Below are 25,789 nucleotides of genomic sequence, written 5' to 3' on the forward strand. Positions count from 1 at the left end.
TTATCTTTTTCCCTTTCTTAAAAATCGTATCAATTGGTAAAGTAATATTTACTAGATTATTTTTTAAGAAGAATATACTTTACTGAAACTGTGACTTTGTTTCTTCAGACAACCACAGCTGATCAGCTACTTGAATTTTTTAAACAAGTTGGAGAAGTGAAGTTTGTTCGGATGGCAGGTGATGAGACTCAGCCAACTCGGTTTGCTTTTGTGGAATTTGCAGACCAAAATTCTGTACCAAGGGCCCTTGCTTTTAATGGAGTTATGTTTGGAGACAGGCCACTGAAGTAAGAAACACTAAACAAAGAAATTTTAATGATTCTGAAAAGTTTTTAAGTGTTTTTTATGTAATTAAGTTTTTTTTTTCTTTTTAATAGTAATTGGCAATTTGTGGAAAGGAAGACTATGTTAAGTATAAATGAAACATATGAGATATTTACCATTTTAGCTTTTAAATTAAAGTCGCATTTGAAGACATGTTGCTTTCTAGTTCATAAGGTCTAGTTTAATATTAGCCTATTTATACTATACATATTGATTGTAGCTCTTTTTCCATAGGCTTTAACAAGTCAGGTTAGTTTTGCATTATTATGCTAGACTAATGGGCAGTCTAACATATGGATTGAATTTACAGTAATATAGAAACAGAATTTTGGTAAATCCAAAATCTCAGAAATGTTTAAAAATTATACATTTTAAGGTTTGCTTGCATTCTTTTTTGCAAAGTGAAAAATTGATAGAGCCTTTTAGATACTCAAGACCAGAAATTCTATTTCATGTAGATTATTGAGGCGACAGTTTTATTTGAATTCTGTAGATAATGATCTTAACTATGCAGTTTGGTCAGGAGTCTGCTATTAGAGGATAAGAAATGATGTTCTTAGTGAATGCTTGGCTTTTCACCATGCTAAAGTGAGACACACCAAATTCATTTATGTGCCTCAGAGAAACAACTCTTAGCCATGAATAATCTAAGAATAGAAATGACTCGTTTTAATACTGGTGTTACCATTTTAATTTATTTTAATTCTAAGCTGCATGGTAAAGCTGTTGTCCTGGTCTGTTCAGGTTGTTAAAGAAGTTAGTGAGGGTTCAGTTTTTCTTTTTATTTTTCCCCTTGCTTTTGTCTTTGTTAGCAAGAGATGATGACAGATGGAAATGAGATGAATCATGGTTTTGAGGTTGGTTTTGGTTATTCTGTATTTAGCTATATTATTCTTCATGTGCTTTGAGATGTCCTCAGATTTGTAAATATGTGTACCTTATAAGCAGTTAATTGTTTCAGATTTTGTAAAATATGGTGTGTATTTGTGATATGCTAATATTTTTAATTTAGAATAAATCACTCCAACAATGCAATAGTAAAACCCCCTGAGATGACACCTCAGGCTGCAGCTAAGGAGTTAGAAGAAGTAATGAAGCGAGTACGAGAGGCTCAGTCCTTTATCTCAGCAGCTATCGAACCAGGTAAGGCCACAGCGTTGTTACATAGGTCATAGTTGATGATCATAGACTCTTAGAACTGGAAGGAATTTTAGAAATTATCTGTTCAGTCCCTTCATTTTACAAACAAGAAGACTGAAACTCAAGAAAGTGTAAGTGACTTAACTAGCATCAAAGGTTGAAGAACAATTTAGCTCAAATGTCTTTTTTCCATGATACTGGATTGAGGTACATTAGCTTGAGTTAAATTAGTTCTTTATATTTTAATAGCAAAGTCAGTGTACATAACTGATTTGGTTAAAGCAAAGTATAAATGTTATTTGTGAAACTAAAGACAAGAATAAATATATTTTAAATGTTACGATTAAGCAGATTTCATTTTTCCTTCAAAGTTTTAATTTTAAAAATAGACAACAGAGACCACAGTTTAGGAAAAATAGAGACTATTTTAGCAAGGTAAAGGAACATCTCTTCAATCTTTTGTGTTGCTAACTATAAAAATCCAACCTAAAAATGTCTAGATGGTTTACATTTGAGCAAATTTTCTAAATTAGCACTCAGAACTTAAACTTCATTCTAGGAAAATAAATGGAAAGAAGGATTTAAAGTCACTGTCATAGGAATTACAGACATGTTATAATCGTACATTATGGCAGCAACAAAATACTACGAACAGCTGTTTATAATCATCTGGTTTATATGTACTGCTGCAGGGTGGCTGCACTCAACGAGTTTATGCAATGACTTTCTTGGATGTTTCTGAAGGATAATTGCACAGGAGGAGGATGTACAGAGAGTAGGCCCCTTGCACTATATGTGGTACATTCCACTTGTGCCTGATTATTAACTGGGATCTTTAATTGTTCTGAGCTTACACTGCAAAGTGGTTTTTTCCTCCCAGAGTCTGGAAAGAGCAATGAAAGAAAAGGCGGTCGATCTCGTTCCCACACTCGTTCAAAATCCAGGTCTAGCTCAAAATCCCGTTCTCGGAGGAAAAGGTCGCAGTCAAAACACAGGTGAGAATTTCTGCTATCATATTTTGAATGTTTTTTGTTTTTGTATTTACCATGGTTAAGATTTTCTTGAGTTTTTGTCTAAGTTTCAGAGTTTAGAAATTTCACTGGTATTCACCAGAAAGTATGGTTACTGTTAGATATTGCTTTAATTATAGCACTGTACTTAAGAATGAAGTTTTATCTAGTAAATACATAGTTTCAACTAATTTTTAGTTTTAGAAGTTGGTTTTTTATCTTAAGGTGTTCTGTTCTTGATTTTTCTAAGAATTAGCTAGTATAAAGAATTGGCAGAAATTTTTCCTTCTTCGCGTTAGGAAAAGGGAACATATGGTGCTGAAAGTACTGGTAAAGTTGCATTTTTGTTTTGTTTCGTTTTTCCTTCCCCTGTTCCCCTCAAGGTCTGCAAAGTGCTACCCCAGATCTAGATTTCAGGTAGCTGCCTCTGTCCAGCACTCTGCATCCAACAAAGGGCTTTGAGTCTTTGTACTCTTGGTGATGAGAGCTGCCTCCACCCACTTTGGGACCTGAAACATAGGAGTAACTTTCAGTTTTAGTTGCAACCACTGTATTGTGCTTAAACTTTGTTTCTATTCTGTTTATCTTATTTTTGAGCATGGCTCTGTCATTTTAATGTTCTTTTAAAAATATGTTGTGTGTGGTGCAAAGGGGATCTCAAAATATAAACTTGGAACACCATCTTGATTGAAAGTAACCTAAGAATCAGGTCCAACATGATAAGTTTTATTGTCTTCTTTAAGATGAGGAGGGAGCTGTTACTGAAATGTGAAAATGGATACAGTGGATCCTAATTGCATGTTATATGTATATACATATTCATACTCTCTGAAGAGAAGAGATAGAGAAAAGTGTGTGTGCATGTTTGTTGGGTGTATTAGAGAAGGAGGATTTCAGGGGAGGGCGAAAAGGACCAGTATGTTCTTTGTTGAACTTCATCAGCAAGCTCAGTTTAGTCTTAATTTCCTGTGCTAATCAAGGAGATTGAGGCAGTGAGATAGGAAAATATGATATTCTTTTTTAAAATTTATTTTTTTTGAAGCGTAGTTGAATTACAGTTTTGTGTTAATTACTTTTGTACAGCTGAAATGACTCAGTTATACGTATATATACATTCTTTTTCATATGGTTTGTCACAGGATGTTGAATATAGTTTCCTATGCTGTATGGTAGGACCTTGTTGTTTATCCATTCTAGACATACCAGTTTGCATCTGCTAATCCTAAACTACCACTCCTGCCCTCTCCCACCCCCTTCCCCTTGGCAACCACCATACTGTTCTCTGTATCCCTGATTTTATTTCCATTTTTCATAGATAGGTTCGTTTTTATCATATTTTTTTAGATTCCACGTGTAAGTGTTATCGTATGGTATTTGTTTTTCTCTTTCTGACTTATCTCACTTAGTATGATAATCTCTAATTGCAGATATTGTTAATTAGACTAGTAAACTATACTTTTAGCTGTACTGGTGTATACTTCCCTATTATTATTAGATTGCAAAACTCCTTTTGGAATATGGTTTAACTCTTCATCCAAGGCTGTACAGTAAGGCAAATTCATGTCTAAGAGAAGGAAATTGTTTCGTGTACGAGGAAGAAGGCAGTGTAGCAGAAACTGAAATTAGAGGAAGAAGTGTATAGACTCAGTGGTACTAGGTTATGGATATTTCTATAGGTCAACAGACGGTAAAAGTAAAGGAGATCAAGAAAGTATAGAAGTGAGTGAAAGAGTAATAACTTTCTGAGGAAGAAAAAGACCAATGACTTGACTCTTAATTTGTGTTAGTAGAGCCATACTCCAAATCCAATATGTTAGTGGTATTTTGTAGCTAGAAGAAAGCAGAACTTAATGATTAATACCGTTATTTTCTTGATAATTTCTGTGAAGCTTTCTCTGTTGGGACATATAATTTATCTATTTTAAGGTTTTTACTCTTATCATTTTAAGTGTATTTGGATATTTTCCCCTTCCAAGTGTTAGTGGAGGATTACAAATTTGTTAATTATTTTTATTCATGGGAGTGGTTTCATGGAAGTCTGTCTAATGATATAGAGTGAGAAAGTAATTGTTCTTGGCTGGCTCACACGCAGGCATACCTCATTTTGTTATACTCGGCTTTGTTGTGCTTTCACAGATATTGTTGTTTTTAACAAATTGAAAGTTTGTGGCAGTACTGCATTGTCAGATGATGATCAGCATTTTGTAGCAATTAGCATTTTTTCTGTAAGATGTTAGGGAAAGACCTGAATGAACTTTTTGGCCAGCCCATTTTAGATTCAAGTGTGTACTTTTTTTTTGTAACACAGTACTGCTGCACACTTAATACACTACACTGTAAATATAACTTGTATATGCACTGGGAAGCCAAAAAGTTCCTTGGACTTGCTTTGTTGTGATGTTCCTTTTGTTGCTGTGGTCTGGAACCTGACCCACAATATCTGTATGCCTGTATACAGGCATACAGGTATGCCTGTAGATCTTTTTTATCAGCATATACTGTTCTTATACAAGAAGCCTTTACTGAAATCCTAAAGAAATGCAAAAGAGGATGAATTTTGTTGAAAAAAAGTTCCTCAACCAAAAACATTTGACTTAAGGAACTCCCTCCCCCTCTCCACTGTAGGAAATGCCAGACATTTCGAGGTTCCCCTCCCCTTCTAGTGGGATTGGATGCCTTCAGCTCTTTCTCTGACCCACTGGACCTAGCCAGGAGTGGAGGTTGCAGCATCCCCTTTCTTGAAGGCCCATATTTTTCTACCTTGTTAGTGTTCTGATACTTCTAGAACCTTCCCCTGATCTTTTCCCTGTTCCCTCCCTTATCTGTAGGAGGGAGGAAGGAGTTATTTGTTATTATCTTGGCTAGAGCTGGGAAGATGTGTTTCCACTCTGTCCAAATTTTTATTGTGTTTTTTTCATAGGGACAGAGTTAGAAAAGGTGGGTGGTACTCTATTGTAAAGTTAAGTAACTTTTACAGACCAGCATAGGAACTGTAAGACATTTTATAATATTTTAATGGGAAGCAACTGACTTACAAATGAACTTTGATGCAACATAATGGTAAGTTGCCGTTTATTTACGATTTAACCTGTAAGTGCAATTTTGTACATTTATGCTAAAATGAGAACTGCTAATGATGGCTCACATCTTTATCTTTGATTGGATTAGTTTTGCTCTTGACTTAATGCTTTTAGCTTTCCTAATCAGAATACTTACAGGCAACTATGGGTGACATAGACATGAAATATTTATTGTCAAAATTAAAATACAATAATTACTCTTGAGCAGTGAGTTTCAAACTCTGAGTACTCACAGTGTAAAGTGGGAAGCCAAGTGGTCATTGCTTTTTTGTGTGTTTTGTTTTGTTTTTGTTTGTTTTTTTGGGTGAGTGCTTTTTTATTATTAACTTTTATTTGTTAGGGCTATGTTTAATTTTTAATAAAAGAGTTTCTTAATTAAGACTGGAAAGCACTATTTGAGGAAAACAAAATTATTATTATTTTTTTTAGCAAAGTTAACAGGACTATTAAGTACATACAAGCAAAGGCCCTTTAAAACATTACCCTTATGTGGATGTCTGTAAATGGACTTAAAAATGTTGTAAGTTTTGCAGTTTTCCCCTAGTAACTACTGTTTGACCCTAGTGTCTCATAGGTTATTAGTGATAAAGATTTCAACAAACTAATAATTATTTTCTTAGATTAAAATGTGGTATGAAGATAAATGAGATGGTTAGATAGCATCACTGACTCAACTGACATGAATTGGAGCAAACTTCAGGAGATGGTGAAGGACAGGGAAGCCTGGGGTGCTTCCCTGTGTCACGAGGAGTTGGACACGACTTAGGGACTGAATAGCTTAAAGATAAAGTTTAATTTTTAAAGCCATGTAATAGATGAATGATCCAGTTGAAAATTAGCTGTTGAAAACAAATTTTAACTAACTGAAAAATGTGTTTTATGAATAAGATTTTGTTATTACTTGAGGATTGTTTGGAGAGTTTTTTGGTTTCATAGCATACTACAAGCATTTAACTATACGTATTTCTTTTATAAACTTGTTTTAACTTAATTCATGAAAATATTACTATCAAGATGAGTTTTGATTATGTAAGGCTTACTTATAGAAGTTCATTTTACCTTCTTGGAATAATTTTTCCTTTATGTTAATTGTTAATGATGATGATGTAGATATTGAGAGTAGGAGTTTTAATCATTTGTTCTGTGCCAGAAACTGTTAGTCAGTTTTCCATAATCATCTGTTTTAATCCTCATGACGGTCATAAGAGGTGTAGGTATGATTTTTACTTCAGTTTTTAGATGAAGAAACTCAGGCTTAGAGAGGTTAAGTGATGAACCAGAGTTCTCTCAGCTATTGTGTGGCAGAACTGAGTGTCAGAGCCAGACTGTTTGTCTCCAAAGCTAGTGAGTCTCATCACTTGTTGTATGCATTCAATTTTGTCATATTTTAATGAATAGTTCCTAGGATAGTTCAGTATGAAAAATGTCACATTATATATGCTATTTAGTTGGGAGAAGAGCCTAGAGAATTTTAGAATTGGAAGAACAGTTTTTTTTCCTCCAAGAATTCTAGTAATAATGGTTTCTTTTAATAGTTCTGTATATGTAATTATAAAATCAAGGCCTTTGCAAATTCAGTATTTGATCACATTTAGCTTTCACTCATGAGTAAGATGTTTTGTCTCCTGTCACACTAGCACCATCATTAGTACTGTGCTTTCTTACACATTCTTCTTAATATGTGTTATGACAACACACGGCTGTTTATAGAAACCATTGAACCATATAACCACCACTCCCTGTCAAGATAAGTTATAACCACAAGCAGTCATATTACATGCAAGTCAAGAGTTAAAGACAATTTATGATATGAAAATATGGACCAAGAGAAATCGTCTGTACTAATTGAAGCATGTAATAGTTGGCAAAGGAAAGTCACACCTGAAACTATCAACTTAAGTCTGACGTAGGAAATAGCTTAAATTCTTTCTCTATTTCTGTCTTTGTATTCTGGGCAATAAACTGGTAAAGTTTCCGATAAAGTATGTCAGATAAGCTATCTGAAGTGTTATGTAAAGAGAGTTTAAAAATACTGATAAATACTGTCAAGTTTGGTTTTAAAATTCTCCCTTTTGAAAGATCTTAAATATTTATAAATTGAAATTCTGAGACTAAGTTTTGATACTCTAACAATTTGTCTTTCTTTAGGAGTAGATCCCACAATAGATCACGTTCAAGACAAAAAGATAGACGTAGATCTAAGAGCCCTCATAAAAAACGCTCTAAATCAAGGGAGAGGCGAAAGTCAAGGAGTCGCTCACGTTCACGGTGAGTTTTTTGAATTTAAGGGTAGTTTTCTCATGACCTCATTTGTTAAAAATCTGTTGTGGTTTAAAATTTAAATGAAAAAAATTGAACTTTTTTCTGATCTTTTAAGTAATAATTTAATGTTGATTGTCATTGATTTGAATCTGATGGTTAGTATGATTCATGAGATTTCCACACTACTTAATTCAGCCTGGTAATTGTTTCATTTAGCTTCATGTACATAGAAATTATGTAGACATTTGTATGTAATGTCTTATAGCTGTTATCAGTTGTTTTGTATTGATAATTGTTGAGGAAACAATGAGGTCCTTTTTGGGGAGTAGAATTATTTTAGTTGTGAAATATTTATTTATTTTTATTTTTAAAGGGACAAAAGAAAAGACACCCGAGAAAAAATCAAGGAAAAGGAAAGAGTGAAAGAAAAAGATAGAGAAAAGGAAAGGGAAAAAGAAAGAGACAGGGAAAAGGAACGTGAAAAAGAAAAGGAACGAGGTAAAAACAAAGATAAAGACCGAGATAAAGAACGGGAAAAGGACCGAGATAAAGACAAGGACAAAGAGAAGGACAAAGAGAGAGAGCGGGACAAAGACCATGAAAAGGAACGAGACAAAGAAAAGGAGAAGGAACAAGAAAAAGAAAAGGAACGAGAAAAGGACAGATCCAAAGAGATAGATGAGAAAAGAAAGAAGGATAAAAAGTCCAGAACACCACCCAGAAGTTACAATGCATCAAGAAGATCTCGTAGTTCCAGCAGGTTTGATAATGCTTCAGCTTTCTACCAAGAGGGTCACTGATGACAGTTTTAAGTGAGAGGGAAAATACTGTTCTACATGGAATCAGTACAATAATCGTAGAACATTTCTCTAGCAGAGGGATTGCTACAGTATTGAATCAGTGAGGAGGAAGAGATAGTATTGTGCGCAGTTATTTGAAACGTTAACTGTCCTTTGCAACCCACTACTTTAACCTGGCAGTGGTGCCAGTGACTGTTGTTGCTGTTGCTTATTATTTTCTTGGAGGGTGGGATGGTGGGGGCAAGCTTTTTATTTTTGATTTGGTTTTATGTGGAAAAGTTGACTGCTTATTAGGCTTCTATGTTTCTTTGGAATGAGTAGTAAATTTAATATGTAAAATTGTTTTTAAGGTTGCAGTATTAGTCCTTTTTGTCATCTAAGTTCATTTTTACTGCTCTATTTTGTTGAATGCGTGATGTTTAAATTTTGGTTTTCATTTATTTGTTAAGGATTTGCTTTTTTCTTAGAAGTCTTTATTAATAGGTGCACTGCCATCAGGGCTTCCCAGGTGGCACTAATGGTAAAGAACCCACCTGCCAATGCAGACGACATAAGAGACATGTGTTTGATCCCTGAGTTGGGAACATCCTCTGGAGGAGAGCATGGCAGCCCCCTCCAGTCTTCTTCCCTGGATAATCCCATGGACAGAGGAGGGTGGCGGGCTGCAGTCCAGAGGGTTGCAAAGAGTCAGATGTGACTGAAGCAACCTAACACACACACACACACACACAAACACACATGCGTGCACACACACAAGTGCACACTGCCAACAGGTGGCAGCAGGTTGCCATAGTAACAGCAGCAAACAAGGACCTTCCTTAATTCAAAATTATTTCAACCTGTTTCCATTGCTCCAGATGATAATTGTGACTATAAACAAATGGAAGTTCCAAAGTTGTGTTAAAAATTGTATCTTAAAAATACCTAAAAACATGTTTTAGCAAGTTTTAAAGATATTTTTTAAAGGTTTTTCATAGAGAATAATTTGAGACTGGCATGTGCTTCCTAGTGTTTTTGCTTTCTGTTTTAATAGCTTATTCTTAATGCTAGTCTTTGGTTACTTAATTGAAAATAATTTCTAGCATTTATTGAGTGCTTTACCATATGCCAGATTTTGTGTCTCACTCAGCGGAGTTTTTCATGACTAATCTTATTTAATCCTCACAGTAAGCCTGTGAGAAGACTGTTATCATGGTTTTAAAACATGAAGAAACCAAAGCTCAGAGGAAATTTTCCATCTGCTCTGCGCTTTAGTTAGAAATGTAGCAGTACAGTAGCTCTTTATCTTCTTTTTAGTGATTGTTTAAATGAAGACTCTAACCAGTACTTGGTACTGGCTTTTTAAAAAACGCCTCAGAAGTATAAAGTTGAAAGCAGCAGTATATGTTAAAATGGAACTTCAAATCAGTAGATCTTTGCTATATTTCAGCACATTGAAACAAAACCTGAATAATGTCACTCATTTGCTGTGGGTATCAGTTAAGCCTTATGGCGTCTTTACTGCAGTTATTTTATTGGTTGTGTTTCACACATTCCTTGATGTTTATGTTTAGACATTGCCTTTCACAACACCAAGTAGTGTCCTGATTCTTTTCAAATTCATTTGAATTTACTTTTTCTGATGACTTCAAAGTGTTTTATTTTTTCATGGGCTATTTTAAGTTGCTTGATATTTAAGAAAGTGTAGATAGTCACATTCAGTTCTTAGATAACCTCTGGGGCCTGGAGAATAAATGCTGACTAATGTTGGTTCCTAAAGGTTCAGTCGTTTGAAATGATTCATGCTTTCAGAAGAGCTTAGTGAAGAGTTAAAATTTCTTTGAGCATTTTTCTTCCTTTCAAGTGCTCTGATTTGTTTAGTGAATAGGAAACCTGTTAACTGCTCAGAAAAATAGTCTACTTGATGTTTTTATTTCCAACATTGTCTTCTGAGCTATGTTTTTTTAAAGAAAAAATTTTGATATTTAAGAACTTTTAATGCTTGAAATTACAGTCAATAAGGATGAGACCAACAAAGGGAAAGAGAAAAAATTTATTGAGCACCTACTGTGCACCAGACATTAGGCTTGGTACTTAACAGATATTATCCTAATCCTCATAACAGTACAGTGAGACTTGAGTTATTATCTCCATTTATCCATTGGAAAAACTAAGACTTAGATTAAGTAATATGACCCCAGTCATGCAGCTGGTTAAGTGTGAAACTAAAATTTAAACGTCAGCCTATTTAACTCCAATTCTGCATACTAGCGCTGATAGCTTCTTTCTCAACTAACTGATACTCCGGGTTGCTGTCTATCAAGCCTGGCTCTCATTACCACTAACCGGTAGTTATTAAATGTCCACCCATACTTAGTGTTCCTGAAATAAAAGCAAAGAGTTACACTGATGAAGATGGAGCCATTTTGTATAAAATAGGATACACTGACATTCTTAAGCTATGAAAAAAGTTACTTCTGGTGTGTGAGGTGGGGGGAGGGGTGCTGCTACAGAATGGTATTGATTGAATGGAATAATGTCATCTAATTTCCACAGTAGGAAGTATAACTTTGAGGTGACTTGGAGATAAAATTAGGTAATGGAGGCAAGAACCTTAGATAGAGCAGAAATTTATTTGTTCTCAAAGTTCCTGAACTCTTTCAGTCTTCACATCTACCATGTATACCACATATAAGCATTGTCTAGTTTTTTATTTTATAGATGAAAAATGTACACAAAATATTTCATTAGCCTAGAATCAACTTACTGACATATAAGGAGAATTTGAAGTCTAGAGGATTTGGTTGTTTCAGTTCTGTGGCCACTTACCAAAGCTTCTTGTGAGATAGATCATTGGCTACGTTAGTCATTTAAGAAATAAATCCTCTTACCTCATCACTTGAATAATAGACATCTGGCAGTTCATTGTTTCTAAGCTGACCACTCTTACAAATGAAGTAATTTGTTAGACAGTATCACCGACTCAGTGGACGTGAGTTGGAGCAAACTCCAGGAGACGCTGAAGGACAGGGAAGTCCCTGGGGCTGCAAAGTGTTAGACACACTGAGGGACTGAACACATGCATAAAATTATTATTAGGAGTATGTGTCATTCAGGAATATGTTATGCAAAATAGTTTTTAATAAAAAAGTTTTTAATAATCTTGTTAATCTATTTGATAATTATTTTTTACTTCATCATGCTTAAATCCCAGTTTTTAAGTAATTTCTTTATATCTAAGTAACTTGTGTGCTTAATTTTAAATGACTAGAACAACAATAATGAAGTGATAGGTGATTGAGGGGGTAAAAGCAGTTTCTCTGTGAAGTAAACTAATGTAAGTACTCTTTAAAGAGGCATTCTGCATACTTGGGTTTAGAAAGTCTGTATGTTGCAAGCCCATTTATCTTTCACTTCTTGAAAAGGGCCTATTAACTTGTTAAAATAATCCACAGTGGGGCAGCAAGGAGCTAGATGGATGACAGAGGATCTGGAAAGCAACATGCTTTAGGTGTTGAGGAAGAAAATAATGTTTAACGTAAGAGAGAATATGAAACATCCATTAATATTTTTTCTGCTCTAGAAATTGCTGTCCAAATAAATCACTTGTAAAGGAGATAATCTTTCTGATATGAAATCTTAGAGATGTTTTCACTGGTCTGTTGAATTTATGGTTCATCATTTGACCTGTACTAAAATTAGATAATAGAATATTTTCATGAAAGACATTAGTTTAAACTGACCTTTAAAGAATACTCTCCACTTGAGAGCACTCCAGACCCTTTTGCTTTTGTGTATTTGAATTGATCTTACTGGAATTACTGGTTTTTAAAATGATATATTTTTGACTTTCAGGGAAAGGCGTAGGAGGAGGAGCAGGAGTTCTTCCAGATCACCAAGAACATCAAAAACCATAAAAAGGAAATCTTCTAGGTCTCCATCCCCCAGGAGGTAGGTTGAAAGCATGTTCTAGAACTGAGGAGGAAGCAGGGGGGAAATTTTCTCTGTTCAGTCTATTTTTATAACTTTATATTTTGGATGAGTTCAGTACAGTCGCTCAGTCGTGTCCGACTCTTTGCAACCCCATGAACCGCAGCATGCCAGGCCTCCCTGTTCATTACCAACTCCCAGAGTCACCCAAACCCATGTCCATTGAGTCGGTGATGCCATCCAGCCATCTCATCCTCTATCGTCCCCTTCTCCTTCTGCCCTCAATCTTTGCCAGCATCAGGGTCTTTTCAAATGAGTCAGCTCTTCGCATCAGGTGGCCAAAGTATTGGAGTTTCAGCCTCAACATCAGTCCTTCCAATAAACACCCAGGACTGATCTCCTTTAGGATGGACTTGTTGGATCTCCTTGCAGTCCAAGGGACTCTCAAGAATCTTCTCCAACACCACAGTTCAAAAACATCAATTCTTCGACACTCAGCTTTCTTCACAGTCCAACTCTCACATCCATACACGACCACTGGAAAAACCATAGCCTTGACTAGACAGACCTTTGTTGGCAAAGTAATGTCTCTGCTTTTTAATATGCTGTCTAGGTTGGTCATAACTTTCCTTCATGTAATATATTAGTTTGGTTTAGAAATCTGGAGAATACAAAAAGTTATAAATAGATCTTAACTTCCACGATGTGTCCATCTATCCTGTCCCCACAAGTAACGACTTTATTAGTTTTTTTGGTATATCCTTCCAGTTTTGTATATAGGAACAGATGAGAATGTATAATGTTTTTTTCATCTTCTACAAAAGGTAGTGCAAAATGTACACTGTTGTACAGTTGCTTTTGTCACTTTACTACCAGAAGGACTTGCTGTATTCATCAGAGTGCTGCTCATCCCTTTTTACAACTGCATGGTCTCCCGTCGTCTGTTATGAAACCAGCCTACAGTATAGGTTCTCCTAATTTTCTTTTTATAAATTATGTAAGTCTGTAATGAATAGCTTTGTATTTACATAATTTTGTAGTGTGCCAGTGTCAGCCTGAAAAAAATGCACAATATGAGAGTTGTGAGTTAAGTTTTGTTTGGGGCAACACGAGGACTGCAGCCTGGGATACAGCACCTCGGATAGCTCTGAGAGACTGCTCCAAAGAGGCGGGGAGGAGGACAGAATATATGTGATTTTGGTAAAGGGAGAGTGCATGTAATCAAGCACGTTTATTTTTATTTTCCTGGTCTTGTGAAACTTCTGCTAGTCACAAGAAACAGTCGTCACCATGAAGGGTTTTAATGCCCTTCTAGATATGAGTAGATATAAGAATTGGGCTCATAAAATGGGCTCCCGAAAATATCTTACTCTGTGAAGATCTGTTGTGTCAGTTTTCCTGGAGCACAGAGTGCCTCATTTCTGCTCTCCACCCTGAGCTTCCTCAGAGGGTGTTGGAGGTCAGCAGCTGCAGCAGCACATGATTTAATCCTTGTTAGAGGTAGATGGCAAGCCCCCATGGCAAATTTGTGGATGACACCAGTATGCAGAGACGTGAGTGTTTTTGTAGTTTTGAGAGATACTTCCTTCTGTATTTTCCTTCATAAAGGTTGGAGGCAGCTTGCACCTTAACCAGCTGCAATTTGAGATGCTTGTTTCCTTATAGCTCCTGCAGATTGTTTCCGAAGTTGTGGATTTTGGTCCATCTGATAGACGAGAAATGGTACCAGTATAAAGTAATTTTCACTGCATTTTTCTTAGGAGTGAGGGTGACCATCTCTTCATATATTTGAAAGCCATTTGTATTTCCTTTTCTGTGAATTGTATACATTGCCCATTTTTTATGGGGTCTGTTTTTATGTTTTCTATTTTCAGGAATTCTTTCAGTATTGCAGAGATTATTCTTCAGTGACTTGGTTTCAAGTATTATTCCTAGTTTGTCATTTCTTAGAAATTGTTTATGAGATTTAATTTTATAGAGATTTTTGATTTATATAGTTTAATTCCTCAAGTTTTTTTCTTTTGTGGCTTTTCCATTTTGAGTTTTACAGGTAGAAAAGACCTTCCTATTCCAAGATTATAGTAAAATTCCTTCATTGCTTCTTTTTTGTACTTTTATACTTTTAATTTTTGCATTTACATCTTTGATCCATTAGGAGTTTATCCTTGTTTGCAATATGGCACATGGATACGATTTTATTTTTCCAAATGCTTCTTTGTTTTCCAATATCATTAAAAACCCAATTTTCCTAACACTTATTCCGTGTTTCCTTTGTCTTGCACTAAATTTCCCTGTTTGTGCTAGAGTCTGTTTCTGGGCCGTACGTGGTATTGGATTGGCTTGACTGATGATTGTGTACAGCAGTGCCCCATGCGTTTAATTTTACGGATTATATAATATTTTTAAATATTTAGTAAGGTCTTTATTTCCCCAGGTGTTACAGTTGGTAAAGAATCCGCCTGCCAATGTAGGAGACATAAGAGATGCGGGTTCCATCCCTGGGTTGGGAAAATCCCTTTGAGTAGGAAATGGCAGCCCGCTCAAATATTCTTGCCTGGAGAATCCCATGGACAGAGGAACCTGGGGGGCTGCCGTCTATGGGGTCACAAAGAGTCGGACACGACTGAGCACACACACACATACTTCTCCATACCTCTCATTTCTCTTTTTTTGAGCTTTTGTCATCATTCTTGTGTGTTTATTTTTCTATTTGAACTTAAGAGTTAGTTTGACTGTGTTCTAGAAGTAAAACCTACTGGTAATTTGTGTTATAGTATGATTAAATTTATTAATGGGGAAATTGATGAATAGATTTATTAATTAATAAAACTTTATGAAAGTGAGTCTTTCTATCCAGGAACATGGCCTGCTTATTCAGGCCATGCCTAGTGTTTTTCATGAACATTTCACTGTTTATTTCAAACAGATTTTATGCATTTTCAAGGTGTAATTTCAGATATATGTTGCTTTTTTGTTTTTGTCTATGAAGTCTTTCATTATGTCATATAATTGGAGATTAGGTTTATACATAGGAAGGTTAGTGATTTCTGTATATATATTTTTTCATCCCACTATCTTCCTAACGGGTCATAGTTTTTCAGTTGGTTTTCTATCTTCCTAATGGGTCATAGTTTTTCAGTTTTCTAGGTAGAGAAAAGAGAAATTTATAAAAAGTTTTGCCCAGGGTAGAAGGAACATGCTTCCCAGCAGAGATCTTTGGTTTATTTATTTGTGGGTTATTATCTTTAGATGAGAATAAAAGGAAGGTGTAGGAGGTGGGGCAAAGTTTTAAAAAATACTTTGCTCATGAAAGTCAAAACTTTTGTCAACTGTAAACTCAAATTAGACAAAAAGATATATTTAGAACATTTCACTTCCTTCCGGATTCCTTCTGCTTTAACATCCACTTTATGTAAGTGATAAATTGTTTTATCCTTCCTTGTGTTTCTTTTTTGCAAAATTAAGCAGATACATGTATTTGAATTTTTCCTTTTCTTCCAAAAGACAGCATTCACTATATATATTGTGTGTGTGTGTGTGTGTGGTCAGTGACTGTACCCAACCCCAGTTCCATTTTGACTTAAAATTTCTTAAATTGAGAAGTAATTCACATAACATAAAATTCACACTTTTAAATGTGCATTTCAGTGATGTTTAGTAATTTTTGTTGCATTTTTCTCAAGAGTTCACAATTTTGTGCAGCCATCACTGCTAGTTCCAGAACATTTTTTTCACTTCATAAGAAAGCTTGTACCCATTAGCAGTTCCTCTCCATGGCTCCAGACAGCCATTAATCTACTTCTTGTCTCTGGATTGCCTATTATGGCCGTTTCATATAGATTCACAGTATGTGTGGTTTTGTATCTGACTTCTTTGACTGACTGTAATGTTTTCAAGGTTCATACATATTATAGCATGAATCAGTACTTCATTCCTTTTTAATGGATGAATAATATTCCAATGAATGGATAAAACCAGGTTTTGTTATTTAACCATTCATTAGTTGATGGACATTTAGTATTATTTCTGGTTTTTTGCTATGTAAACAGTGCTGCTATGAACATTTGTGTACAGGTATTTATTTATTTATGGCTGCACTGGGTCTTCGTTGCTTTGCTTGGGCTTCCTCTAGTTGGAAAGAGTGGGAGTTGCTCTCTAGTTGCGGTGCATGGGCTTCTCATTGTGGTGGCTTCTCCTGCTGTGGGGCACAGGCTCTAGGTATGCAGGCTTCAGTAATTGCAGCATGCAGTCTCAGCAGTTGTGGCACACAGGCTTAGTTGCTTCACAGTGTGTAGAATCTTCCTGGATGAGGGATCAAATCCATATCCCCTGCATTGGCAGGCAAATTCTTACCCTCTGTACCACCAAGAAAAGTTCTGCTTACTGGAGTTTTGTAATAAGTTTTAACATCAGGAACTGTCTTCCAATTTTGTTGTTAAAGATTGTTTTGGCTATTTGATATCCCTGGAGATTCTATATGATTTTTAGGATGGGTTTTTTCTATTTCTGCTAATAATACCGATGCAATTTAGATGGGGGTTGCATTGAATTTGTAGATCACGTTGAATACTATTGTTACCTTAACTCTATTTAAGTCTTCGATTCAAGAACATGGGGTATGTTTCCATTTTATTTATGCATTTATTTCTTTTGGCAAATTTTTTGCCCTTTTGGTTAAATATATTGCTAAGGAATCTCATTCTTTTTGCAGTTGTTTCCTTGACTTTTAAGAGTTAAATATAGAGATAAACATATATACATAAGTATGTTGTAAATATATTTTTCTTGGTTTGTCATTTTTCTTTTGAATATGCTAGCAGTGTTTTTTTTGCTTTGCAAAAGTTTATATGGGCATATGTATGAATCTTTTGTTGTACTTGGAATTTTAGTTATGGTTATGTTTGGGTAGACTCCAGGAGTTGGTGATGGACAGAGAGGCCTGGCGTGCTGCAATTCATGGGGTCGCAAAGAGTCAGACACGACTGAGCAACTGAACTGAACTGAACTAAAAATCTTCCCTTTCATTCAAGTTAGAGAGAAATTCACTCATGTTTTCTTGTAGTACTTGTATTATTTCATTTAAGAAATTTAGGTTTCTAATCCATTTGGATTTATTTATGTGAATGAGATACAGACCCACTTTTATCACTTTCTGAATAATAATCCAATTGTACCCAGGTCTTTTATTTATAAAAGACCATCTTTTCCCCTATTATTTGAGATGCTTTATTGAATTTTCATATGTACGTGGGTCTGTTTCTTAAGTGTTTTTGTTTGTTTGCCTGATCTTTGTGTTTATTTTTAAGCTATTCATAATTAAGACAAATAATTCTATATTAGGGTTAGTTATTTTGAGTTGAAGATGTCTTATGCTTTTGATATGAAGTGCGTCATTTTTTTCCCCTCTAATTTTAAGGATATGTTGTTTTTGCAAATGGAACGTGTTCAGTCCATCTTCTGCTGAACATTTGCTCTTGAATTGGTGGGTGGGGCTTTGTGACAGAGGGGAGGATACGTGGTGTCTTTGGTTATTTGAAGTTCCAGGTTTTTGTAAGTCATGCAGTCGTGCCTGAGAAATCATTCAGCCTTATCTGATTCTTTTATCTTTTTTTATTATTTTCTGGTTATTCATTTTTTGTTTTGAAAAAATGGGTAAAAGTATTATGTATTTGGTTTTGTTTTATCCTAAATATAGTAGATGAATAAACCTTGAATGTTTCAAAACTAAGAAATTGGTAATACAAAATTGTGCCTCTGCAGAAATGACTGTGTGTCTTTAAAAAGTTCACTGGGTGTGGGATTGAGTTGGTGGGTTACTGGACTCATTTATGTTACTTGGTCTACCAGGTTACTGATATGCTTGTTTACAATGCATTAGTATTAGTAAGAATATTTAGTTAACAATATACTGGATGCTTACTTTTTAAGATGTTAACTGACATTATTAATACTCTTATAGCAGAAATAAGAAGGATAAAAAGAGAGAAAAAGAAAGGGACCACATCAGTGAAAGAAGAGAGAGAGAACGTTCAGCTTCTACAAGAAAGAGCTCTAATGACAGAGAAGGGAAGGACAAGGTGGAGAAGAACAATACTTCACTTAAAGTAAGCAAGTCTTTCCATGTTTAGGGTTTAAATAATTAATATGAGATTGTTCTTCTTTATTTCATAGAGGTAACGTTAGACAAAGCTCCTTGAGGGCAACAGTGTTTTTGGTACTACTTATTTAATATTTGTTATATCGGTAGTTTTTTCACCTAGCTTTTGAAGGTAAGAACTAATTAATGTTCATTAGTGTAAACAATTGCCTTCCTTATCTTATTCACAGAATGGCATACAATAAAAATTTTAACAGTGTACAGGAATATTTCTACTTGTTGCCATTTTCCTCACTGTGTTTGTTTTAGCAAATTTGACAGATGATGTTATCATTGGTTTTGTGATAATATACCAATTGTTAGGTTTGTTGAATTAGAATAATTAATGGAAACCAAATCCATCAAATAAGGATTTTTTTGTGGGGGGATAAATATTGTAAATACTTGTGAATTAGGTTATTTTCCTTATACTGGTAAGTAATATTTGTGTTTTATGAGTTCTGGAGCTTTCATCTTACAGTTTTATTTATTTCCATACTGCTAGAAGTTTATCATCATTATCAGTAACATCGATAATATCTCCTGAGCACTTGATACATTCCAGACACTGTTCCACATGTTCTCTTTAATTCTCGGTTGAGGACTGAATTTGGACTGTTCTTGAACAGTCTTTGGTAGGAAGAACAGTGACTTCCTTTTCTATATTCCCTTGTTCTTGCTTATTTGGTATCCAAATTACAAGTCTATCCTGGCCTCTATGGAAACTATTTTACTTTCAGCAGATCTCTTCCACTTTTTCAAGTCAGGCAGCAACATTCGTTGAATTCTTCCATAGAATTTCTATTTACCTATTTTATTCCAACGTAGTCTCCATGGATTGTCCCATCTTAGAAGTGCAAAGGATATATCGATACATGTTTGCATATACTATTTATTGAAAAGGTAAATGGGAGAAAATACCCAGTTTGACTAATTCACAAAAAGTAAAGTTACATATTTTAGCCAGAACTAGATGTAATAGCTGGCAGCTTTTGAGAAAAATATTAAATGTATACCTAAATACTCATTGTAGGAGAAGGAGCACAATAAAGAACCAGATTCAAGCGTGGGCAAAGAAGTAGATGACAAGGATGCACCAAGGACTGAGGAAAACAAAGTACAGCAAAATGGGAATTGTCAGCCCAATGAAGAAAACCTCTCTACCAAAACAGAAGCAGTATAGGACCGACAAATGCACCTCTGAACACACGCTGGAATAGAATCCAAAGCTTTTAATTCTCTCAACAAGATGTTAAACAGTGAAGAAATCCAGTAGAGCCTAAAGATATGCGCTAACGGCTTTTCTAGTTGTTAGGTGACTTTGTGGCCATCTTGTTACTGAGTAAGAAAACAAAGCATGGACATCATGAAAATAACAGGTGTGACCCAAACTCCTCATCTTCTAAAATCTGTGCATTTCCATGGTGGCTGACACAGTTGTCATGTGGTTTGTTAGTGTTTGCCAAGAACCATTACAAATAAATGGGACAGTTAAGATCTAAATTTGTTATACTGTCCGTAAAGACTGGAGATAAGCTTTGGAGGCTCTTTTAAGAAATGCTAGAAACTGATTTTGTATTATTTTACTTTTTTTTTTTAATTTCCATATATACAGATTGATAACGTGCTTGAAATCGGTGCAAATATGTACACACCCTTGTAAGTGCAGAGTTTGTAAGAAGTTTCAACATTTACTTCACAGAATTTATAGTGATTGTGTTAAATTCTCACTATTGTGTTTTCTTTTGCTCACGGTTTAGGACAGTGGTTTTTCTTTAAAATAGTTTTACAGATTAAAGTTGCTTAAATAAGTGGATCACAAACCAACTGACAATGCATGCTACTGTTCTCTTTCAAAAGGAAGAACAGCTGTGTTGAATACTAATGACATATTAGTATTCAGTGTTTAGAATCATTGGGTCTCCCCACATAGTAAGCATTTCTTTTTGAACTTTATTGACATTTCCGAGCTTATTATGAACAATATTGCAGTGTGTGTTGTCAGCTGTAGGTGGTAAAGGTGCCATTTATAAAAAGAAAGCTGGGTTTTCAAAATGGGCTATGGGAGCACAAGCTGAAGCTTTAGTGCCTTCTACAATGTGGTATACTGTTTTCTAGAATTTTATATGAGCTAGTCATTCTCAATTCATACGGAATTTAGATGGGTATTCCATTCCCTCCCATAGAAAAGTGTAAAAGTGGTATGTCAGAAGAGCTTCTTACTTACCTAACATGAGAGGGAAGTCTGTTTTTAAGAATGACTTTAGTGCTTAAAACAACAGTGCAGTTTTGGGACCATCAGTTTTATACTGTGATAATTGAAAATGAAGCAGCATGTTCTTATTTTACTTAAAGCAAGACCCTTTAGTTGTCTACGTTGGATGGCCTTAATTATTACCTCTCAATCATCTTCTCATAAATGATGTGCTGAAGTTGTGCTTAAAGGAGAGTACATGAGGTTATTTGTTTTATGTGTAAAGTATGTTTACTTGAGCTTAAAATATAGGTCATCCTACATTGTTAGGCACACTTTTTGCAGAAAGTATGCAAGTAGTAAAATGACAACATTGCTAATACTTTCCCCCAAACCACAACTGATAGTTTCAGAACTCTTTTCATTGTTATATTTCCAAAAGTTATACCTTTTAATTAGCATGTTATTTAAAAAAAATCAACTATAATTATTTTAATGCAATCTAATACAATCAAATTACTCAGTTGCCTTACCTCATGGGAAGAGTTACTTATGAATTTAGAGAGCTGAGTAACACATCAGTTACTTGGTTTCAACTTAAGTTTTCTTTTAATGTTAATACTATTGAAACTTAAGTATTTGGTGGAGAATGGAAGGAATTGCCCTTACTGCAAGTAATGAAGCCTGGTTTGATTATGAAGCTGCTTAACTACTCGTCATGTGTTCACAATTACTGTGTTGTTTTTTTTTCCTCTTTGTCACTATGTACATTAAAATTTTTGAAAATGCTTTACTATGTAAAGTATAGATGGTCATTTTAATCATTCAACCACATACGGTTGGCTGGTAAACAGCTTATTTTGATACAGGAATGCTTGGGTGCATATGGAAAGATTGTGAGGGAGTGTGTGTCTTGCATCAAAGCTTCTTATTTATGATATGTAAGTAGAATAGAGCAAATGTTGTTTGAATCTTTGTTATTTTTAGTACCATTTCTCTAATAAAGCTAAGTATTTTAGAGGAAAATATTTGTTTATGCATTTCAAAACAGCATCTTAGGTTTATCCTGTTCTTGTTTTAGTTGGCACAGCTATGGAGACTGTTTTGGTATGGAGAGTGCATGTTTGTGTGGTCTATAAAGCGATCATTTAAAGTTTGAGTACTTTCTTGTACTCTGTACCCTATTAAATGTTTGGTAAGTTGGTAATTAACATATGTAATTGATTCCTGATGCCAATTATTTTTCTTGGTGATGATATTTATTCAGCTTTAAGTTAACCATACCAATCTTAAAAGACACTGATTTATAAAAATTGGGCATAAGTAGGAATACAAGAGGCCCAGAGAACATGAAATCATTTTCTTAAACAGGCTTAGGGAAGCAAAACTTTCTAGGGTCTAGAGGTAAGGGAGGGAGGGTGGGAGAGAGAGAGTGTGTGTGTGTTTGTGTGAAAAAGGTTTTCTCTTTGTTCACATATAAGGGCTGGTATGTTTTCATTTGTTTATTTTCTTTTAAGGTATTTCATTATTTTTTTAAAACTGTCTTTTTCGTCCCAGGTAGATGTTGTCAGGAAAACTTGAGGTAAGGCCAAGAAGACAGCCATTTTACACTTGATATCATCTGTAAATTATCTTTTACAGCTTGATTATATAGCGAGTATATTCTGTTCCTTAAATTGTAGTTTCTGTTTATCATTCTAGACAAATTCTGTCGGTCCTTCTGTTTTTGCTCTTCAGCAGTGTACACTTCACTGGTAATAAAAGATGTTCCTTTATCAGCTAGCCAGTTTCATATGAGGAATCAAGTATAAACCCCTAACTTCTGCAGCTCTCTCATTTTCCATTGAGTCTAATTAACATATAGTTACAAATACACTAGTCAGCTTGTGCTTTTCTGTTTAGAATTATTTTCCAAGGTATTCAGTATATGCTACATTGATCTTGAGAAGTATTGGAGACTTAAATTTTGACATGTGTGATTTAAAAGTAATTACTGGCATTTAGAATCCATTTTTTTTTTAATCAGGAAAATAATTTCTTTTGTGATACTAGTCATCCTCAGTATCCTCATTCATTCTTACAGGTTATATAGGTTGCTATCTTTAAAACTTGAATCTGGAGGCAAATTTGGTCCCAACTGAAGATACCATTCAAATTTAACGAGTATAATATGTAACAATAGGCTTTTAAAAGTTTAAAAATCTGGAATAATTGTTGTTCAGTCACTAATCGAGTCTGACTGTTTGCAGCCCCGTGGACTGCAGCACGCCAGGCTCCTCTGTCCTTCACTCTCTCCCAAAGTTTGCTCAGATTCATGTGCATTAAGTCAGTTACGCTGTCTAACCTTCTCATCCTTTGCCACCTCCTTCTCCTTTTGCCTTCAGTCTTTCCCAGCATCAAGGTCTTTTAATATGATTTGATTTAAATGTTTCTTTAGTAGTTGAATTAGCAGTTAAAATGAATTCTTTTGAGCGTTGTATTGAATAACATTTCAATGAGATATTTCTTATATTTTTATTGAAAGGAGTATCTGGTTTTAATTGGGTCACTTATGAAGTAGAGCCATTTCCACAAAGTAATTACATTCCTTAGGTGTTTTAAAGATTTTAAAAGAATTTTTACTACATATATACTTAGTATTTTCTCATGTTTATTCAGTAATGTAATAGTCATTTAAAATTAAATTGTTGATTTTTCAGTTTCAGAGGCTAGTGCTCTCAGAAGGGCTAAGTGATATTTCTGGAAGCAGGAGTCAAGTATAAATGTAATAAAATAATCTTTTAAAAATAAAATTCACTTCCCTACTTAATCTTGGGTTTGTGGGTGAATTTGTTTTTCTTAAATACACTTTTATTGGTGATTCTGCCAAAGATTGGTACATAATTTTTAAAATAAAAGCTAAAACTATTATTACTAGGTGGGATTTAGAAACTAATAACTAGATTTCTTTCTATTTTATTTTAAGGTACTTTTATAGTTTCTAGCAATCAATTTATAACAATTGTTAGTTTACATATAATGCAACATTTCTTAACATACTGTTCTTAGATTTTTAGTCTGTTGTCTGATTTTTACTTTGTAACATTTTAATTTTGAGACTTGCCAACTTTTATAAAACTTCACAAATTTTACCAGTAAGATTTCCTTTCTGAGGATTGGAATAGAAAAATAGTTGCCTTCATTCTTGATTAACTTCTATTTGCTAGGTAGATAATTTCTTAACTATATCTGTAAGTTCAAGTTCATGAAATTCATGCTGAAAGAATTAGAGTTGAAGAGATTGTTCTACCATTTAAGGTTACTGGTAGGCAAAAAACTGTTGGGAAACAGTATAGAATTCTCTTAATTTCCACAGAAGGTTATATTTGGGTGTACTGTGTAGTTATATAGGTAGTTCAATTTAATAGTTAAATATTACTTTTCTCCATCTTAACTAGGTTTAGTACAGTAGTGCTGTTCTTTACATAATGCTATATGGATTATCAAGGGAAAGGTTTAAAATGTAAAAAAAAGGTACTGCATAGGTGGTGTATATTTATGTGAGTAGGACTACTTCCAAATGGTACTAGTAAAGATTTATCAGATGCTGCTGCTGTTGTGTTGCTCTATTTTTAATAAAATGAAAATCTTAAAGTCCCCACTGTTGAGTAGTAATTTCGTCTAAGACATTTAATTACATATTTAGTGTACTTTTATAACTGAAAGCTTGGTAATAGCCTCTTCAGGGTAGAGGTTTTTGATCATTGGGTATTCTTCATGTTATGTGGCGATCTCAAGTCAAAGCTTTGCATCTCTAATGTTTTGGAGTGTTCAGTAAGTGACAGCAGCTCTTTGAATCTCCCTTTTATTTTCAGAATCAACTTTCTTTTTTTTATTGGAGGATAATTGTTTTACAGTGTTGTGTTGGTTTCTGCTGTATAGCAATGGTAATCAGTCATATGTATATATATATATATATATATATATATATATATATATATATATCCCTTCCCTCACAAGCCTCCCTGCCCTCTCCCATCCCACCCCCTAGGTCGTCAGTGAGTGCGAGAGTGGGCTCCCTGTTTTATATAGCAGCTTCTCACTAGTTACCTGTTTTGCACATAATGGTGTATATATGTCAATGCTACTTTCTCAATTCATCCTACCCTCTCCTTCCCCTGATGTGTCCACATGTATGCTTTCTACGTCTTCATCTCCATTTCTTCCCTGTAAATAGGTTAATTAGTACTACTTTTCTGGATTCCATATATGTACCTTAATATACAATGTTTGTTTTTCTGATTTGATGTTGTTCAGTTGCCAAGTTGTATCTGACTTTTAGTGACCCCGTGGACTGCAGCACGCCGGACTTCCTTGTCCCTCACCGTCTCCAGGAGTTTGCTCAAGTTCATGTCCATTGCATCAGTGATGCCATCCAACCATTTCATTCTCTGTCTCCCTCTTCTTCTGCCTTCAGTCTTTCCCAGCATCAGCGTCTTTTCTAGTGAGTCTGCTCTTTGCGTCAGGTGGCCAGAGTATTGGAGCTTCAGCATCAGTCCCTCCAATGAGTATTCAAGATTGATTTCCTTTAAGATTGACTAGTTTGATCTCCTTGCTGTCCAAAGGAGTCTCAAGAGTCTTCTCCAGCACCACAGTTCCAAAGCATCAGTTAATTCTTTGGTGCTCTTTATGGTCCCGAGTGTCACAACCGTATGTGACTACTGGAAAGACCATAGCCTTGACCATACGGACCTTTGTCAGCAAAGCGATGTCTTTGCTTTTTAGCACGCTGTCTAGGATTGTCGTAACCTTCCTGCCAAGAAGCAGTCGTCTTCTAGTTGCATGGCTGCAGTCACCATCTGCAGTGATTTTAGAGCCCAGGAAGGGAAGATCTGCCACTGCTTCCACCGTTCCCCCTTCTATTTCCCATGAAGTGATGGGACCGGAGGCCATGA

General features: G+C 35.0%; 1 protein-coding gene across 13 annotated transcripts in view; it reads left to right on the forward strand.

Moving 5' to 3' along the window:
* The window catches only part of SREK1 (splicing regulatory glutamic acid and lysine rich protein 1), a 44,723-nt gene extending 22,842 nt beyond the window's left edge, over positions 1-21,881 (forward strand). For 5 of the 13 annotated variants that reach the window (XM_081518389.1, XM_081518388.1, XM_081518387.1 and 2 more), the window contains 8 exons: positions 109-287; positions 1,337-1,467; positions 2,345-2,459; positions 7,703-7,822; positions 8,190-8,576; positions 12,451-12,546; positions 18,485-18,629; positions 19,695-21,881. In XM_081518389.1, coding sequence (XP_081374515.1) covers positions 109-287; positions 1,337-1,467; positions 2,345-2,459; positions 7,703-7,822; positions 8,190-8,576; positions 12,451-12,546; positions 18,485-18,629; positions 19,695-19,844 — 1,323 coding nt within the window. In that variant the 3' untranslated portion in view covers positions 19,845-21,881. The remainder of the gene's footprint in view (positions 1-108; positions 288-1,336; positions 1,468-2,344; positions 2,460-7,702; positions 7,823-8,189; positions 8,577-12,450; positions 12,547-18,484; positions 18,630-19,694) is intronic. The other 8 variants (XM_081518394.1, XM_081518391.1, XM_081518392.1 and 5 more) reach the window with 2 other exon arrangements.
* The last annotated feature ends 3,908 nt before the right edge of the window (positions 21,882-25,789 follow it).

The sequence above is a fragment of the Giraffa tippelskirchi genome, chromosome 8, assembly GCF_054371585.1.
Source record: "Giraffa tippelskirchi isolate mGirTip1 chromosome 8, T2T-mGirTip1v1.2.pri, whole genome shotgun sequence".
NCBI lineage: Eukaryota > Metazoa > Chordata > Mammalia > Artiodactyla > Giraffidae > Giraffa > Giraffa tippelskirchi.